General features: G+C 40.9%; 1 protein-coding gene across 1 annotated transcript in view; it reads left to right on the top strand.

Annotated features, from left to right (window-relative positions):
- Positions 1 to 21,078, top strand: part of HMCN1 (hemicentin 1) — a 1,072,905-nt gene that overhangs the window by 648,466 nt on the left and 403,361 nt on the right. Inside the window, exons 54-56 of the mRNA XM_085601687.1 lie at positions 5,051 to 5,254; positions 10,496 to 10,609; positions 13,447 to 13,634. Of these exons, the coding sequence (XP_085457813.1) occupies positions 5,051 to 5,254; positions 10,496 to 10,609; positions 13,447 to 13,634 (506 nt within the window). The remainder of the gene's footprint in view (positions 1 to 5,050; positions 5,255 to 10,495; positions 10,610 to 13,446; positions 13,635 to 21,078) is intronic.

Here is a 21,078-nt window from a genome sequence, read left to right as displayed (position 1 = left end):
TGGAAAAAGTGTTGGAGATTTCCATACAGTGTAGTAGAGGGTTGTTAAGTGGCATAGAGTACAGTAATGTGTCAAACAGTGGAGTTGCAGAGAGTGGATTGTTGTACAGTAACGTAGAGTGAGGTAATTTCTCGTACAGTGGGGTGGCATAACATAGTGTGGAGTAAAGTATAATAGAATGTATTGGCATCTCATAGAGTAGAGTGGCATGGAGTGTAGTGTAGTGGTATAGCACAGGTAGTAGACTGTTATAAATTGGAGTGGGGTCTCATACAGTAGAGTTGAAAGCTGTGTCTTAGAGAATAGAAAAGTGTCCTATAGTGGAATAGAGTTTTGTACAATTCAGTGTACGGGCATAGTGTGGAGTTTAGACTTGGACAGTGGGGTGTACAGTGGACTGGTGTGTATAGAGTTGGATAGCGTGTTGTAGAGTGCCATATATGTGTAGCAGACTTTCATATAGTGCAGTTATGTAGAATGGAGATGAATGTCATGCAGTGGAGTGACGCAGAGTGGAGTGGCATACACTGTAGTGGTGTATAGTGGATTACTATACTGTGGAGTAGTATACCATGGAATTGAGTACAGTGGAATACCGTATAGTGGAGTGTAGAAGAGTGGAGTGGCATACAGTGGAATAGCGTAGAGTGGAGTGGTGTACACTGGAGTGGCGTAGGCATAGAGTGCATTGGGTATAGTGAATTAGCATGGAGTGGCGTACACTGAAGTGGCATAGTGTAGAGTCGAGGAAACTGTCTTAGTGGAGTAGCGTACAGTGGAGTGGCATACAGTGGAGTGCTGTAGACTTGAGTGGCATAACCTGGAGTGGGGTGAGTGTAATTGCTTACAGTGGAGTGGCGTACAGTGGAGTTGCATTCAATGGAATAGTGTAGAATAGAGTGGAGTTGAGTGGAGTTGTGTATAGTGTAGTGGCATACAGCGAAAGAGCATACAATTGAGGGTTGTACAGTAGAGTGGCATACAGTGATATAGCATGGAGTGGAGTGGCCTACAGTGGATTGGTGTAGAGTGGAATAGCATATAGTGGAGTTGCGTAAACTGATGTTGCATATATTGGAGTGGCGTACACTGAAGTGGCGTAGAGTGGAGTTGCGTAGAGTGTGATAGCGTTGACTGTAATAGCTTCTAGTGGAGTAGCCTATATTGGAGTGGTGTACAGTGGGGTCGGGTAGAGTTTTATAGCATAAAGCGGAGTGGTGTACATTGGAGTGGTGTCCAGTGGAATAGTGTAAAATGAAGTGGCGTAGGGTGGAGAGCCATATACTGGAGTGGTGCAGAGTAGAGTAGCCAGGCTCTTTATCAAGTAAAGCTATTGGATTGACCTTTCGGTCATACACATGCCACTGTGATGGCTGGAGCTTGTCCATTAAGGTCAGAAGATTGCCACCTCAATGCTATTAAACAATTTCTCCTAGATAATACGACAGGGTTTGTTGATTATGGTGGCAAGCCAATAACCAAGACTACAGACTAGATCTGTTTATTATGAAAAATTATGACAAATTTGGTGGAACTGACTTTTTTTTGTTGTGTAAATTTTTTATTGACATACAAGAATGCAATTGTTTGACATCGTCATACCTCATAACAACCCCTTATACAACCAGAACCTCCTCCCCACTGTATTGCGACAGTATTAGTGATGTGTTATCAACCTTCAAATACTCATTTCAACTTGACCAGGAAGTATATTTACATAGGGCTAACAATTCTTCTGGCCCTACAGGACCTACTGTTTTTGCACCCACCTTATATATATCCTTATATATATGTCACCATTGTGAAAGAGTAACCCGTCCGCCAAGATAAAAATCAGGCCCTTAGTATTTTACTTTGACAACTATAATGTTGTTTACATTTCTAATTTTCTGACTATATGCTTAATGGTTGCATTTTTGGAAAGCTTACACTTGATATAGCCGGCCTGACTTGGTTGTGGTGACAAGCCAGTGATCAAGGGTAAGGCCTGATTGGGTCACTGGTAAAAGTTATATCTGTAGCCATAGATCCAATCTCTTTATTTTAAAAAGCTATAAATAAAAGAACACAGGCTTAGCTTGTTTATCGTGAAAAGCATTTGGTTATGCCAATATGCCTTTAACAGTGGATTATTTTCACACTGCCATAAGGCTGTAAGTGGGTATTTTGTAACATGAAATCTCACAGATTACCATAGTAGGCAAGGGCTTTGGTGTTCATCAATTCCCTTTGACAAAACCTGGGGGTGGAAGATTTTTATTGTGATAATCCTTGTTAGGCCCTTTGATGATGGGTGTATACTGGTTTGACAACTGTAATTATGTACACACGTGTAATTGTAGAACTGTATGCAAGATGGTTGCTAACGTATGTGCACTTCAGTAGGCCTCTGTTGGTTATGTTGCCAAGCCTATGGTGAAGAAAATAGCCCTTATTGGTTCATTGGGAAAAGTTATTTCAGATTTCATAGGTTTGAAATGTTTATTATGAAAAGGTACGTGAAAGCCAGAAGGCCTGACTTACTTATTGTGGAAATCAGGTATTAAAGGCAATAGGCCTTTAATTGTGGATTGCTATTGCACCATGGTCAAAGCGTATTTTCAGTTATTGTGTTAAAAGGAATCTCATAGATTATCATTGTAGGTAATAGTTTTTATGGTGGTGACATGCTCGAAGAAACCATGGGAATAGTAGATTTCCAATGTGATAATCCTTATTGTGCCATTTAAAAGGCATTTTATAGGGTTGTAACAACAGTAAGTGTGTACATATTTGGAACAGTATTGGTGTGTACCTCATAGTTGCCTTTTGGGAAGGTTTATGCTCAGTACAATAGATCTGAGTTATTTATGATGACACAACACACTTTTGATAAATGCTATAGGTCCGAGTGGTTCATTGGGAAAAGTTATGCTAGATGCCATAGTTCTGATTCTGCATTTATAAAAATCACAAAAAAGAAAATAGGCCCCTTTTAGTTTTTTATAGAACACATATGTTAAAGCCAATAAGCTCTTAATGGTGGATTGTTATCGTACTGTGTTAAGGCTGCAGACATATATTTTGTTACATTTGAACTGTAATAAATCTGGCTAGAATCTCTTTGGACTATCTGACAGGCTTTTTTGTCTGCCGGGATCATTTATTTAAAAATATTTAAAAAATACATAAATGCATACAGCTTATGTATACAAATGCATAGTATGTAAAATATATATAGTATATGGTCACATAGTATAGCAAGTAAGTAGAATAATGAAGTATAGACATAAACATAGAAGACATCATATCAGAAAATGCGGTCACTCATAGGACAATAGAGCCAATGCTGTAGAGCGAATGGCTTAAGCACTCTGCTTGCATACATAAGAACATTCAGCATGGGGCAATGAGTGAACCACTTCAGACATTGGCTCTATGGCCCCATGAGTGACAGCATTTTTCTGATCACATGCACATCCATCTAAAAATGAGTACGCTTCATTGCCTGGATAGGCAGGCCAGTTCAGTTTTCCATTTTTTCACTCATTTCTTTCCTTGCCATCTTATTTTCATTATTTCTATAGCATATTACAGACCCTAAGAGTGTGCTAACAGGTGGGGCTTGCTTGCCATTCATTTCATCTGCAGTGCGCAACATCCCTTTATGGCTACAGCCTCTAGACCAGGCCACTATCATGGAATGGTATTGTCCATTGTTTCACTATTTTAACGTACCAAGATGGCCAGCACATTAGTTCTAAACATGGCAGCCATTCTGGAACCTCATAATAACAAAACACCATATACAATAACATTGCACGATGGCCACTTACTTCTTGCTATGTTTAATTTTATTTGCCATTTAATGAATAAACTTGCCATGTTTTTTAATTTATCTTGTATATGTTGGTGGGATTGAGTGTGAGTTTATTGTGGCTGTTTAACTGGATGAATGCAAGAAGGAGTCAGCGGGTTGATGGATGGAATCATGAATGCTAAGATGAGAAACAGAGTGCATATATGATGATATACTCAATGCCTAAACTCGTAATTGACAGAGGAGGTACTTGGCTCTTTCTTGCATAGTATGTGTTTCATGGCTTGAATTGCTATACATTGTTATATGAATATTTTTAGCTGTCTCTTTATACATTTTTCTATGGTTGCAAACACAATATTAATTAAAAGACAAAAATACCAAGAATCTGAGAAGACAAAAGTATGCTGGTTACAATTTCTACAGCACACTATCTTGTGAGAAATGAGGATTTGGCGTATGGATGGGACTCTGTAGAAGGGTAGTTGCATTAAGTACCCACTCAGTCCTTTAACGTTTGTGCCCAGATTCCCTACTGCATGGCCTACTGTTGGCATAGTGGTTTCTTGTTACACAATAATGATTATTTGTAAATCCATGTATTAAGGTCTGAAACATGCTGCATGCAGTGCAGTGATTTACCTCTAGGTTTTGTAACTCTAGAGGTTTCCGAATGACTGATTGTGTATGCTTAAACAGCCTTTAACTCAAGAACCTTGTATTGATGTTTCAATTATACTGTGTAATCAGTATTCTCAAGATCACATCATGCAGTTGTGAGTTGTGACAGCCCCCCCCCCCCGAAATTTTGACAGTCTTGCTGCCCACATCACTTATACAAACTATTACCCACTCTGCTCCTTTCACTTTTCTTGCAAATGCAGCCCAGATCCATCTCTCTTCCTAGGACATGCTTTATTAATCCCAGCTTTGTGTCTCCTCTCCTCCAAGACTGACCATAGAGGGATTGCATTGCATCTTCCCTCATTCATGCATAATTGTCAGATGGATACATGATGGTTGGATAGATGAATTAACACATGTATGAATGTGAGAATGGTGGCAGTTGAGAGTGACATCCGTCTCAGTGTACAACTTTATATTAGCCCTGCTGATCATTTGCCGTGCCTCATACTCTAATGTAGCCCTATGTAATTAATTAAATTAGATTTCTTTGTATGCTTTATCTGTGAAAATGTAAATAATGAATGTCACATATTTATGTTTTATCCTGTTTGCCCTTACACATAGTTCCTCCAAGCTTCCAGAAAGCGTCTGGCCTCTGGGACACTGGGGACTTTCCGGACGATGGTAAAGGTGGGAACAGCAGAGACATCATCATCAATAACCCCCTCTCATTGTTTTGTGAGTCCAATGCTGTGCCCCCTCCTACGCTGACCTGGTACAAGGATGGCTATCCTCTCTCCTCCAGTGACAAAGTGCTCATACTGCCGGGTGAGTGGATCAAGACAGAAGTCACTTTTTCTGTTTATATCTTGTATTGTATTACTCACTATTTCACTGTGTTGTTTCAAGATGTTAATGTTTCTTCTGAATATATTGAGTTTGACAAAACTGTATTTAGAACTAGTATATGTCATGTACATTGTAATGTGCATACAGATTGTATTACTTATTTCAGTATTTTCCATCCCTGCTGCCTTTATGTTTACATTTTAGTCATGTATACATTACACATTTGCTTTTTTCCTGTCTCCATTGCTGTATATGGCTTCCTTGATATGACTACCTCTTGTTTGTCTCAATTTTATATTATCAGTAAGTCAGCTCGTGTCTATGTACATATGATCATGTTTAAAAAAAGGGCTTAAAAGTGGGCTTGTCTAGGAGGAATAATTGCAGACTCTTCTTTGGTGATGTTGTGTTATGGTGGGAAGACATATGATCTATCAGAGGTTTTTGGTTGTCATGTAGTAGGTGGAGATGATAGGTACTGAGTGGAGGTGTGGTTTGTCAGGAGCAATTATGGATGATTGGGGCGAAAGAGTGATCTTGTAGGAGCTGTGGCATAATAGAAGGATCTTTTGTCATGTGATACGAGTGTGGTCAAGAGCAGCAGGAGAAGTATGGTTAACTGGAACAACACTACAGTAACAATGTGGTGACTGATGGAATGCTTGAATTAATCTCATCCACTGGCAATCACCCAAGCAGCATCCCAGTCCTTCGTTTTTCGCCCACCCTTCCACTCCAGACTAAATTCCACCTCACACAAATCAGTACAGAACCTGCTCCTCATGCGTACAGTCCATCCCAAACTGCCTGGCGAGGCGCCCCCCAGAAGCGATCACAAGCAACCCCAGACCAGTTTAACCTATTTAGGTTTCATCAATGATATATAGTTTGAGTCCAATGACACAGTGAGACTGGGACCCACCTATGGGCCCACCCATCACACTAAGGGTGCTAACTGCAACAACATCAGGGTTATGGATTGAATGCTTAAATTGATCTGAGCCACTGCAATTCCTTGGGCCGCATTTTAGTCCATCGACGTTTGCACGGATTTTTCTCATCACATTTTTTGTTTGATGTAATGTCATGCCCTGATGTGTGTCCCTTGATCACTGTCCCACTGGAACCAAGCTGCACCCGACTGAAGATGTCAAATCAGGCCAATACCGTTCTTGGGTTGCTTGCGTTCTGGTTCAGAAAGGATCTGATGTGCCAGTTTCTGATGGACTGTTCCTATTGGAGATGGACCAAGACTTATTTGAAAATGATTGTGTCTAATTTGAGGTGGCATAGTGAGCAAAAGAATGATGCTTTGGAATACTTCCCCGAGTAATTGCCAGTGGTTAGACCGTTTACAAGCATTTCCCCATCACCTCTTGTGTGTTTGGTTACATGGGAGAAGAAATTTCTAGTTGGAGTAAGATTAGCCCCATGTTGGAGGTTCATATAATAGGAGGGCATGTTCACTAGGAGGATGAAGCACGATCTTGTGGAAGAAGAATTGATCTAGGATAAGAAAATATAGTATTGATGGGCATCAGGCATTTCCCAGGAGGCTAGAAGGGTGGGAGGGGCTCTTTTTTTTACCAGGCCTGCTCTTGTAGTATTGCAGCACTTTTAAAAGCACTGCAGAGTTCCTTGTATATCCAACAGTTTTCAGGCACCAATAAAAGTGCCAAGATGACTCTGGTGATTAATGTCCCTGCTGTACAGAGCTCGAAGTTTTTTCTAGTAGATGTTTTGACTCATCTAAGATAGCGCAGAAGGATAATCTGCCTGCTGCAAAGGGTGTTTACTATGCAGATCACAGAACGGTATTTTATGTGCATTACTCAGTGTGTCACAGAGATCCTTTTGTCACTCTGCAATTCGTAAGTTACAATCATAATCTAAGTTAGAAAGTGATATATTTTTACCAGTCTTTCATTATCCAGATTGTAGTAAAAAGGGTTTGTTTGGGTAGAAATAAATTCTTATTAGTAAGGTCAACTCTAACCACGGTGTTATGTTCTGAATCCTGAGTTTGTGCTTCCCCAGATCAAGGACTCTTAAAAATTGCCTACTTGTATGGATGACATGTGAATCCTACACCTTGCTGTCCCTTTTGACTTATGTACCATTTTCCTTACACTGATTTACACATATATTATTGATTGTCTGTGTATGTGATGTAAAAAGCTCCGACAACCTACACTGGTACGAAAGGAGCCTTTAAACAAATCAAATACATGTGAGAGTAGGGCTATGGAGAGATGAGAGGCACTGTTTAAGGGTGATAGTGAGGGAATGATTGAGGAGTCCCAGTAATGATTGCCGTCTCCTTGTGCACTTTAAGGTCATCATTTACTATGCTTTAAAAATGAATACAATTGAATACATAATGAAAAATATGTTGTAGAATGCACCATTTCCCCCCCAAATTACCCCCCCCCACACCATTCCCCCTTGTGTTCAGGCTCGCTTGCTCACTATGCACGGTATGGGGGTGAGTCTGACTAAATTTGTCAGAGCTGCTTTGGGTTCCCAGTCTGGCCTTGCTTGTAGTAGAGTGTGATCCAGAATGGGTCAAGGTGGTCTAGTGAGAGGTAATGTGGGTAGGTTGAAGGATGCATGCATCAAATATGTTATGTAATGTGATACGGTTCCAACTTTTTGCTGGAGGTATGCTCTAGCAGAATTGACTGTAGTCCAGAGGGAAGAATTGTGGTCTATCATAGACTATGTTACTGTGGTCTAGGTGGAGATAACTTCTAAACCTCTATAGTGATTTGTGTGGACGAGTGGTCCATTCTAGTTGAAGGCCATGTGGTTCAATTGAAAGAAGTCTGAAATATTTAATTAAGATGTTGTTTAGTGGGAGAAAGTGTTGTCCAAAGCGAGTCAACATTGCCCAGTTAAAGCAGCTGTTGTCTAATGGGAGCAGGTGATGTCTCATAATGATAGGAATATGTGTTGGGTGCAAGATTTTACTTAGTGCAAGATGAAAATGGGGCAGTTTGTCTAATAGAAGCCAGTTTTGTCTCTTTGCGATGGATGTTGTCCATTATAAACGAAATACAAAAGGTTTTGTCTAGTAAGACTAGGCATCATCTATTTGGAACAGGTGTTCTTTCTAACAGACACAGTGTTGTCTAGAAGGACCAGGTGTTGTCTCTTTGTGGTAAGTGTTGTTTCTTTGGAGCATATGTTGTCTCATAGGAAACATCTTGTTTAGTGATGGTAGGTGTTGCCTAGGAGACGTAAATTCGGTTTAATGAGAGCAGGTACTAAATAGTAGGTACAGGTGTTGTAAAATAGAGACAGCTGGCGTCTCTTTGGTGATGGTATTGTCTGGCATGAACTGGTGTTGTCCAAAGATGTAAAGGGCATTACAGACTATGCAAAGTCTAAGGCAGATGTCACAAGAGAAAGGACTGCTGGTCAGGAATGTCATAAAGTAAGGCAAACTGATTCAGCCTCTGGACAATTCTGGGTGGGAATAGAGTGTGGATACAGACGATGTGGGATAGTTGGGGAAGGAAATATTGACACAACCACCTTAAACCAGACACTTGGCTCTGTGCTTTTCAAGTGATGTGTGGAAATTCACATTCAAGGGACTTTTTCCAACCAGTTTTAATAAAACATGTGGCTTTGACCTTTCAGCCAAGGAATACAATGTTTGATACAAACTGTATAAAATTAAAGTAATAATGTTTGGTACAAAATAATATATATATATATATTTAGATCTCTCCAATGAGTAAAGCTTGTTAGCTGGACATCCTTACAGATGACGCATAATATTTACAGTCCTATTCTTTCATCTTGCTCAGAGCTTGTACCTCCCCTCTCTGCCCAACTCGTTACCAATTACTTGGTCATTACTTTAATAGTTGAATCATAACAGTGCCTCTGTACCAGGAAACTGGCCGTCTCTCGCTATGTGATGTGAAATTGTCTATCACTTATCTCGGTAAACATATGGCAGTACATGAAAAACTGCAATAGGTCTTCATGGCATCCACCAATGCATTTATCAGTTTCTATCTAGCTTTATTTCTTCATACCCACAGCATTTGCCAAAGTATAAATTCCTCGATCGAGCAAACAATCTATCTTTTCATGAGTTTCCCAATGTCTTTAAATAGGGATGTTGAAACAGTGAAATGTCAAATAGAAGTTGAGGTGTGCAATATTTTCCAAATACCTAGCCTGCTGAAATATGTCTTTGCGGCTCAGATTGATTTTTAATACATTTTTCAATCTTGTTGCTGACTTTGGACCCAGTATTAATTTGTGGAATGCAATTCCCAAACCTAACTGCTTTATTCCGGAGTTCCAGCCTGCTGAGAACCTGGATTGCTTTCTCAGCCCCTCATGTTCTCAGACTTTTTACAGCATAGCTGAAAAGGCCATTTTGTGCCTGTTTTCCATGAAGTTATCATTCAAATCCAATTCTAGAGCTTTCGCTGTAATTTTTGATTTTTCCAGAATCAACTTTTTTGATGTGCCAGTTTTATTGTAATTTCTGCCAGCACCCCACATATCTGCTCCATACACTATTTAACGCCCAACCTAACCTTCACCACCTTAATAGTGTAGATGGAAAATTTGCAGCTATTCTCTTAGTGAAGCGAAGAACTGCCTCAGATCCATGTTTTACGCTTCCAACATGTTTTTGCCAACCCAGATTGCTCACAGCTTTAAAGACCAGCTATGACGAGTGTCTCACTTCATTTAATTCGACCTCTCGCAGGGAAAATCCTATGGGAGATCTCTTTTAACCCAAAACATCCTTAAAGATTTGCAATTGTGCAGAGCATTTGGGGATTGGGCTATCAAAACACTGAATTGCCACCACAGACTGTCTTACAGACTGATCTCTAGATAAAAAATAAGGAGAGCCTCCATTTCCTGCAGATGTCACATTCCAGAAAACTCACAGCATTATGGGACCATAGAAAGGGGAAATAATAGATTTACAAATGTAAGTCAAATAGCATAAATAATTGCCCCATACTTCGGATATGTGCCTAGCTTTGAATTAATTTTTGGGAAAGTCATTATAAAGTAACACATCTGCCTCTCCTGAATTTACTAAATAGAGGACACCCTGGTGGATCATTGCTGCCTAGAGATTAAAGGATGTGTGCTTTTGTGTGATAATGGTTCTATGCTTCCAGATTGACAGAATTTGTAGCCTTATGGAAATTTCTCATGGTGCTATTTTCTTGACAGGGGGACGAGTACTGCAGATTCCTCGTGCTCAGGCTTCGGATGCTGGAAGATACACCTGTGTCGCTGTCAATGAAGCAGGCGAAGACTCTATTCATTATGATGTCCGCATTCTACGTGAGTTTTCCACTTTGTCCAATGTCTTACCCTGATGCCCATCTATGGTGATGAGTAAAGTAATTCCAAATTCAGATTTTGTTACTTATCTTCTTTTTCTGTGTCTGGTATAAAAGATTCTCTAACATCATTGTCTGTCCTTGCGTTTGATGCTTCTGCCTTTCAAGTGGCATGTTGATCACACAAATCACTGAGAGACATGGTTTATGTCTGATAAAGATAACTAATATGTTTGTGACCACACCCCAGGCTCCATGCTGAGCACAACACTGCAATGCATAAAAAAACAGCAATACATGTTAGACTTTAACAACAAAACTGGGTGATAAATCTAGCGGAAATATAATTTAAAATTAAGAACTGGGCTTATCCTTATGATATCTCAATTTCCTGTGTGATTCCCTGTGGTAAACAGCTGATATAAACTACCACTCTGCCTGCTCCACTATTTATCACACACATTGCTGCCACAGAATAACCTAATTCATATAGCCAAGTAGTACATTAATTTAGAATTTGTTTCTGTGTTGAAATGTCAGTAAGGCCAAAGTGAGAAAGAACATCAATGAGCATCCAGATGCACCTTTGTCTTTTCATGCTCAGAATTTTATTAGGGTTGTAACTAAATTGTAAAGGTTTTTCTCCAAAAACTGTGTGAAATGTGTTTCAAGACTGCAGGTTTTGTAACATTCACAAAGAGTACAGGTTATTTGTTTTCAAATCGAAGAAAAAAATCAGGGCGAAACAGGGTTTACTAAACATACAGCCCTCAGATAAACACTTTTAGTGGGGCAATTCTCATGCAAAAAGAAAGGATCTTTGCTAACTACTTCTGCAGCAAATCTCATTTCTCGTGCAATTTGTCACCACAGGAGAAAACCTTTTAACATTGCCATTCTTTTTAAACTTCATAAAATCTGAAGTTTGTCATGTTGGGAAAAAGGAGAACACCTTATCAAATGTATGCTTTATTCTTCTTACAGTTATAGTGTCCCTCATTACTAGTGACCTGGTAGAAAGAGCTGAGAACACTGAGAACATTGCGCTTGGAGTTACAGAATATCAGTAATATTGGTCAATGTTAGTTCCCAATGTTTCTGGTGGAACCCAATTTGATCCCTTACGACTTATTTGCAATTGGCAATAACATTCAACATTACATATGCAAAAGGTACCTTGACAATATGTATCTTCAAGGTATGTAAAGATGGAGTTAAGAATAATAAATCTACACTTACCTATTCATACGTCCAGTAACAATAAACTGGTGGTCTAATTCTCGGTTCGTAATTGCTGTAGGATGCTAGTTTATCTTTTTTTTCTACTGTGCAAAACTCTTAGGGGCAGATTATGACTTTTTTGGTGAGAGGTGGCGCAGCGGTGCAAGCCACTGCTCCACCGAAGGTCACCCGCTCACCAAATTACGACCTACAAGTAGTCTGGCAGGCGGGAGGCGTGGCAGTCCCATGGCAATGCCTCTTTTGAAGGCAACAGAGCCTCTGAAAAAGGCTCTGCAAAGGGACCACACTACAGGGTTCCTGCATGGCATGGACTTGAAAGTCCAGGCTGTGCAGGAACGTATGTGTATACCCACAGGGGGGCACATATTATCCCCACCTGTGTGCATCCACATGCGGTGGAGGCACAAGGAATCCTGTAGAGCCCCCTTTGTTTCCTCTCCGCCAGGGTTTTCATGGCAGAGAGGAAATTTGTAACATGCTTGGCGGGACAGTGGCGGTCCCGCCAAGCATATTGCAGCCTCTGACCACCGCTCCAACGCCAGGGGATGGCCATTCCCTGGAAGAGCCGGCAGTCCCATGGCGGTCCGACTTCCTATGTCATAATTGGGCGGTTGGACCGCCGGTGCTGCGGTGGCTGGATCCGCCATAACCACAACACCACGAATCTGTCAGTCCTCGGACCGACAGACTTGTAATAGGGCCCTTCGAATTTCTTTGACATTCATAATCAATTTGAACACCCTACTATACAGGAGAGGGTTGTCCAATGCAGACCTTGGAGGGCTCAGCCCTGCCATGTGTTTTGGGTATCACAGAATATTAAATGATTTCCGTTTAAAATAAGTATCTGTAATTTTATCTCATGTGGCTATCCTGAAGTTCTGGCACTGATCAGGCATTCATTGATCAACACAGAACAACACTGTTACCTACTACAAATCCCACATAATTGCTAGCTTAGAGAAACTTTGGTGCTGCTATTTATTTTCCATGGTAGATGGCTGAAAAAGCTTGATTGTACTTCTCAAGCCTCTTCATCTAGGGATTATGCACTGGAAGTGCAATTTAAAGTGTAAGTAATCATTTGCAGTGGTTGAAGTGAGAAAAGATCTTCCTGCGCATGAAGCATGGTGAGGTAAGAATTTAAGTATCCCTGGAAAGAGATATCCTTTATTTTCTGTGAGTTCTGTCAAACAAGGCCTGTTTTTCTACTTATCCCTTACAGCAAGAAGAACAATATGCATGACAGGTGTCCTAAGTCAAGCATAGGCAAAACTGAACCACAAGAACTGGAGCCAGGCCAGATTTCAAGGATATCCAGAGGTTATATCAATAATTACCATTTTGAATAATTGTACACAGTTTTATCTCAAATGGATAGCCTGGAAATTTGACATGGCTTTGGCCCTTATGGACCACCATTGGATAACTATACCCTTAATCAGTACTATGCAATGTCCCAAATTTGGTTTGAAGGGTTGAGATTGTTGAGTACACAAGAGAGGCTTTTCTTCTTAACTTTACACTTGCTTCTCAACTACAGAGGAGATGACAAGACCTTTAATACCTCACCATCATCTTTCTTCACCTGTTCAGTGCCACCATCCATCAAGGGAGCTGATGGTGAGCTGCCTGAGGACATCACAGTACCGGTCAACAAGACAGCTGTGATAGAATGCCTAGCGACAGGAAATCCTGCCCCTAAGATCTTGTGGCAGAAGGATGGGCAGCCTCTGGAAGAAGATAGACAACATAGATTCCTCTTGAATGGGAGAACACTTCAGGTAATTTCAATGTAATATGGTTTCAGGTAATATACTTGACTGGCAGTTCAATGATGGTCACGTTTACATTGTGTGGTTACATTAATATTAAAGTGATGATATCACACTTTACTTTAAAAAATATATATATATAGGGCTTACACATATTCCAAAACTAACCTTTATGTATGTATATGTATATAGAAAGAGCTTTTTTTGATTTGCTAATAATTTTGGCCCCGTTTCATGAATATTTATGAAACTTTACATAAAAAAGTTCAGCCACCTCAGCTCCTTCCTGGAAAGTTTTTGGGTGACCCGTCAAGCGGGGGCTGAGAAAAAAGGGGGGATCTCAAAACGTTAAATCCCCATGCATTTGCCATAGTCTTGGAGACTCTTACTGGCGCGCCAATTTACAAGTATAGCGTAGAAGTCAGGCTCCCTTAGAGCGAGCACTCTGATTGGCTGCCAGCAACATGAGAAAAAAAGGTTTTTGCAGCCATTACAGGACTTGGGGAGATAGTCCTGAAGTTGTGAAAAAGAAAAAGATATATGGGGGCAGGGGAGGAATACTCTGGCATACTAAGCCCTATAGGGGGACCCAGAAGTCCCCCCCACCCGGGCCAAAAAGAAAAAAAGCAGCAGAAAATATTACGTTCCCCTTGTGGAATACAAAAAAATACAAAAATGTCAGCCGGGCAGCTTTTATTTATTATAAGTTATGAGGAGACTACCCCCGGGCTGTGTTTATAAAGGGGGCTGCATGGCCCCCCTCACCGAACCTTCAGAGGCCCCAGGGAGCCCACCCCAGGGCCAAAAACTATTTTTATGGGAAGGGGGACACCCTGCCCTTCTCCATGAGCAAGTAGAGGCTTAAGGGAGTCCACTCCCCTGGCCAATCTTATTATTTATGGGAGCGGGCCACACACTACCCTCCCTGTGCTCAAGAGGCCCCGGGGAGCCCCTAACTGGGGCCAAAAATTCACAAAATGGGGGGGGGCGTTCACCTCCCTCCCAAAGCCTAAAAATGCCTCCGGGAGTCAAATCCCTGCAATTAATAGCCCGGGAAACCCACCCCTGAGGCTGGTCCAGCAGCTATGTCCTGGGGTGCCCACACCCGAACATAACAGTTTAAATGCCCACAGCGGTGCGTGCAGGCAGAGGAACCTGTGTTTGCCCTTGGTTGGGAGTAGCATTTTTAAATCTCCCGGCAAGCGTAAGCAAACACCAACTCTGCTGCCAGCTGGCAGGAGCTGCAAAAATGCTCCCACCCATTGGAAGCAGACTTTAGATCTGTTTCCCTGCCCTCAGTGACACGGGCAGGTAAACAGTTTCAAATATTGCTCCTTTCCCCAGGTAGAAGCTTTATTAGCTGCTTCCTGCAGGTTGGAGCAATGCCAGCTCCCGCTGGATGTGAGGAGCTGACTGGGGCGTGGGAGCGTTCGGTCTTCCCCCATAACCCTCAGCGTCAGTGTGGTGGATAAATATCGGAGAGTAGTCGGGAGTACAAAAATACACAAAAATCATCATTTCAACACATTTTTTATTTGTATTGTTTACTTGTATTGCTTCCATTGAAAAACATATTGTTCACAGGTATGTTTCATTCTTGTTTAAAAACTGTCATACAATAAAAAAGAAAGGCAAAAAACTATAATGTAATGTTCCATGAATTTTTCACATTATAAAGTTGTGAGTACATAATCTCTAAATTTGCCAACATATGTTTCATGGAAAAAATCACTTTTTCCGGGCTGAAATATATCCAATAACATAACTTACGTACAGTTGAAAATAGAAAGGAACATCATTGTGAAAAGAGTTAATAACTAAAAGATTATCTTAAAACATAAATAAAACAAATAACAAAACCTGGGTGATGAAACAGTAGTCTGATTGTACAGAACAAAAAACTCAAATGAGAAGACCAACATCAATTTGCCTTTGAATCTACAGTGAATGAAGTTAGCATGAAGAAAATAAGAACAAGAAATATAGATTCAAAGATAAGAAGATGAAAATGGGAAATAGAAAAGAATAGTGGATGTATATAAAGTATAACCTACGGTTAACCAGCAGAACTAATGGCGCAAGTATTCTCCAGGAAATGGAAATCCTAAAATGTAGTTACTATACTGTCCAATATTCCAGTTAATAGATATTGAATCCATGTGAGACTCACCAAACAAATCCTCTGTAAGTCCCAAATGCATATAGTTTCATCAAAGAGCGTTCTTTATTCCAAACCTTATCTGGAGATACAAAACAGTCGCAAAAGGTGTGAGTGAAATGCCAGGAACAAATGGCACACTACACAGTTATTTAAGTATTTATCTCAGCCTGACCCTTTGTAATATATTGGCTTGTGAGCAAGACCGTGAAGGTCGAACCATGTCAGCCTTGGAATAAATCTCTTTGATGACGACAACCCCTCGAGTGTGAGTTTCTTTCTGTGTGGAATGGTATACGCAGAAGACGGTAATTCTAATGGGGCGCTCCGCTCAGTTCCTACCCTGAAAGTTTCGGGGTGATTCGTCAAGCGGGGGCCGAGAAAAAAGGGGGGTCCCAAAATGCGTTTTCCCCATGCATTTTTCCATAGGGAGTTTAGTCGCAGCTACAGCCCGAACGGCTGAACAGAATTATGTGAAATTTGGCAGAGAGGTAGCCATAAGGTCCATGAAGTGCCTTTTGCAGGTTTGGTGTAAATCTGTTCAGTATTTCCGGAGAAATTAGCATTTAAATCAATATATATATCTGTAAGTGCGCAGCGTGCGCGCACTGAGCAAGTCCTGTGCGCGCACCTTGCCGTGCGCGAGCGCACTTCTGATTGGTTGTTAGATGTCAGTAAACATTCGAATTGGTGGAAATCAGGAAGCGGCGGCCGCCATTTTGTCTCTCGCATAAAGAGGGGGTGAGAAACAAAGGGGGAGAACTTGAAAAGGGGGCAGAGTGGGGAGATATTGACCCACTAGGCATTGCAAGGGGGTCACAGTAGGACCTTGTAGGGCAAAAAAAAAGATTTATATTTTGAAAAAAAATATCGCCGAGTGCGCGCACCCAGCGCGCACCTGAAAATTTTTTAAAAACAAAAAAATTTAAAAAAAATCGCAATTAAGTAAAAAGATATAAGGTGGCTCTAAAAAGAGCCCTTGTGTTTATTGTGTGTTTTTTGGTACCTACAAGTAAGTACCGATGCAGAGTCTAAAGTTCAAGAGGAAGACTCTGTTGCCTTCATCAGTGAAGTGTACACCATCTCCTCTATAAATGTCTTGCATGTTGTAACGCAAGTTGTTGTGGTATATAGAACCCATACCATAGTCTCTGAGGAAAGCAGAAATAGATTTGTTGACGTGCTTCCTTGCTTTGTCAATCTGCGGACAAAATTGGTTGGACCAGTTCCACTTTTGCCTTTGGCATATGTTAGAATATACAAAGGCAGTTTGTGGAAAAAGCGACATCAATTGCACAAAGGTGTCCTTAATAAGCATTTCCAGACCTACCCCAGTTAAAGTGCCTAGGTCATTACCACCACAGTGCACAATAATAAGGTTAGGCTGTGGGAGATGTAGAAAGGTTTTCACCAAAGGCATTAATTGGTGCCACTTTAACCCTCTCTGACCAATCCATTTAATGTCTACATTTGGCAAAGCAAGGTCTCTCACCATACCTCTTTTTTCTGCAAATTTTTCACTCCAGAAGACATAGCTGTGACCTACAATCCACACTGTGAACATCTTCCAAGGAGATCTGGATGCACTCAGGAGGTGTCTTTCAGTAGAAAGGCAATATGAAATGAAAGACAGTTGAAAAATGGGGGCACACATAGTTTTTTTTATAAAAAGAACTCATTGGCTGTTTGAAACCATTCTACACTAAAAACTAGGGTGTATGTTTAAATTTTAAAAAGCATGTTTTGTATTGGTACAGAAAAATGTGTTACCAAAGAACATTACTATGGATTGGCTGTTAGGTTTGAAAAGTCAAGCACTCTTGCTCTTTGGATATGAAACATTGTCTGCTGAACTTCTGACCTCTCTCCTCACAGCAGTGTTCCATGACCTGTTGCTATGGTAGCAGGCAGGAGACAAGTTGGGGGAAGGGTACATTTGGAAAGGGGTTGAAGTTTTCAACCAATAGAAATGTGTGATTTCATTTGAAAAAAAGTGGGAAGCACTGAGATTTGAAATTAACATGTATATGTGTGAAAAAAGAGAGGGAAACATTGCCATTTACTGGTTCTGCAGAGAGGAGAGAGGTGTAGAGCTCTGATATTCTGACTCTGATAGTCTGCTGTTTGAGTGGCACATTTCTTTCACAAGTAACTAATTTTAAAGGTGAGTTATGAGTTTGAGAGGGGAAGTATGTGGTGATTTTTGAGAAAAATATTAGAATTGTGAATCTTCTTCAAAAGTCATGTTTTACATTTTGAGGTTTGGGAGATATTTAACTGTCTTGAACGTGTAAGATATTAAGGAGTATGTTTTCACCATAAGTTAATGTGTACTGGTAACAATGAGGAATACTGTTTTGTGCCTACCATCAAACCATGAGTCTGTGTGCAGAGAAGAATTGTTGACAGAGATTTAATTTGTGTTGCTGTTGAAAAGTAAGACTTGCAGTTGAAAGAAAAGGACGGCTTCTTTTTAATTGTGATGGTTAGGATTTAGCAGAAATCACTTTGAAAGAAAAGAGAGGAAAATGGTAGCACATTTGAAATTAGCATTAGTTCTGTAAGAATTGCAGTTCCAGGAAAGGGGCAGCCTGTGTTTTGTGCCTACCAACACAGCATGAGTCTGTGTGCATATAGGAATTGTTGGCTGAGATTTAATTTGTGAAGTTGTTGTTCTGTAAGGATTGCAGACCCAGGAAAGGGGCAGCCTGTGCTTTGTGCCTACCAACACAGCATGAGTCTGTGTGCATATAGGAATTGTGGCCAGAGATGTATTTTGTGTTGCAGTTGTTCTGTAAAACATGCACTTGCAGGAAAGGGACAGCTTGTTTTCTTCAAATGTGGTGGTTAGAAGTCAGCAGAAATCACTAAATCGCAAATGAGATGCAAAAGCTACAACATTTGAAACCAATAGGGTAGATTTTCAATTCAAAATAGCAAAGGCACAGGTAGTTGCCATATATTCAAAACTGAAAATAACCCTTAGCACACATGCACTGTTACATACATCCCAGCAGTCTTCATGCAGTTTTGGAAGTCTCTTTGCTCATCTATCTTGTACCAGACAATACGCAGTCTCAAGAAACAAACTCTTGGCACACACGCAGCAGCTTCTCTCACACTCCCATGTGTAGTACTCAGGCCTGTGTGGTGTTTCAGATAGCACTGTGTAACGCAAACACATTCAACGTCATCAAGGCACATTTCGTTTGCTCTAGTGTAGTCACTCACCCAGATTGCACATGCTCATGGTATGATGTAGCTGTTAGGACATGTGGTCTTTTCTGCCTCTGTGATCTAGAAGGAAAATGTGTCAGGCTGTAACAGTAATTATCACTTGTTCTACCACAGTAGTAAATGTGCTTTGAAATTGCAAATCAAATTCTGTTTTCTGCTTAGACGCACACTATGAGGTTGTGTGCGCACAGGAATTGTGGCCAGAGATGTAATTTGTGTTGCAGTTGTTCTGTAAAACATGCACTTGCAGGAAAGGGACAGCTTGTTTTCTTCAAATGTGGTGGTTAGCACTCAGCAGAAATCACTTAATCGCAAATGGGAGGCAAAAGCTAAAACATTTGAAACCAACAGGGTAGATTTCCCTTTCAAAATAGCAAAGGCACATGTAGATGCCATATGTTCAAAACTGAAAATAACCCTTAGCACTCATGCACTGTTACATACATCCCTGCAGTCTTCATGCAGTTCTGGAAGTCTCTTTGCTCATCTGTCTTGCACCAGACAATACACAGTCTCCAGAAACACACTCTTGGCACACACGCAGCACCTTCTCCAACACTCTCATGTGTAGTAGTCAGCTCTGTGTAATCACTCACCCTGTAACACTTGGTCATGGTCTTAAGGAGCTGTTAGGACATGTGCTGTTTTCTGCTTCTGTAAATGATAAGGGAAATGTGTCAGGCTGTAACAGTAATTTGGTACTATTCAGGAACACTGTTTTGTTCCAAAAAACATAGCATGAGTCTGTGTGCGCACAGGAATTGTGGGCAGAGATTTAATTTGTGAAGTTGTTGTTCAGTAAGAAATGCAGTCCCAGAAAAGGGGCAGCCTGTGCTATGTGCCTAAAATGATGGCATGAGTCTGTGTGCGCACAGGAATTGTGTGCAGAGATTTAATTTGTGAAGTTGTTGTTCAGTAAGAAATGCAGTCCCAGGAAAGGGGCAGCCTGTGTTATGTGCTTAAAATGATGGCATGAGTCTGTGTGCGCACAGGAATTGTGGGCAGAGATTTAATTTGTGAAGTTGTTGTTCAGTAAGAATTGCAGTCCCAGAAAAGGGGCAGCCTGTTGTGTTTACACAAATTATCCCTTAGCACACATGCATTGTTACATACATCCCTGCAGTCTTCATGCAGTTTTGGAAGTCTCTTTGCTCATCTGTCTTGCACCAGACAATACACAGTGTCTAGAAACACACTCTTGGCACACACGCAGCAGCTTCTCCAACACTCTCATGTGTAGTACTCAGCTCTGTGTGCTGTTTCAGATAGCACTGTGTAATGCAAACACATTCAACGTCACCAAGGCCTCATTTAAATTGATCTAGTCTAATCACTCACCCTGTAACACATGGTCATGGTCTTAAGGAGCTGTTAGGACATGTGCTGTTTTCTGCTTCTGTAAATGATAAGGGAAATGTGTCAGGCTGTAACAGTAATTTGGTACTATTCAGGAACACTGTTTTGTTCCAAAAAACATAGCATGAGTCTGTGTGTATATAGGAATTGTGGGCAGAGATTTAATTTATGAAGTTGTGTTTCTGAAAGAAATGCAGTCCTAGGAAAGGGGCAGCCTGTGTTATGTGCCTAAAATGATGATATGAGTCTGTGTGCGCACAGGAATTGTGGGCAGAGATTTAATTTGTGAAGATGTTGTTCAGTAAGAAATGCAGTCCCAGGAAAGGGGCAGCCTGTGTTATGTGCTTAAAATGATGGCATGAGTCTGTGTGCGCACAGGAATTGTGGGCAGAGATTTAATTTGTGAAGTTGTTGTTCAGTAAGAATTGCAGTCCCAGGAAAGGGGCAGCCTGTTGTGTTTACACAAATTATCCCTTAGCACACATGCACTGTTACATACATCCCTGCAGTCTTCATGCAGTTCTGGAAATCTCCTTGCTCATCTCTCTTGCAGCTGACAATACATAGTCTGCAGAAACACACTCTTGGCACACACGCAGCAGCTTCTCCAACACTCCCATGCGTACTACTCAGGTCTGTGTGTAATGCAAACACATTCAACGTCACCAAGGCCTCATTTTCTTTGCTCTACTCTAAACACTC

The sequence above is a fragment of the Triturus cristatus genome, chromosome 4_2 (assembly GCF_964204655.1).
Source record: "Triturus cristatus chromosome 4_2, aTriCri1.1, whole genome shotgun sequence".
In the NCBI taxonomy this organism is placed as follows: Eukaryota; Metazoa; Chordata; class Amphibia; order Caudata; family Salamandridae; genus Triturus; species Triturus cristatus.
The sequence above is the reverse complement of the archived record's forward strand: the minus strand, read 5'-3'. Positions and strand labels throughout refer to the sequence as shown.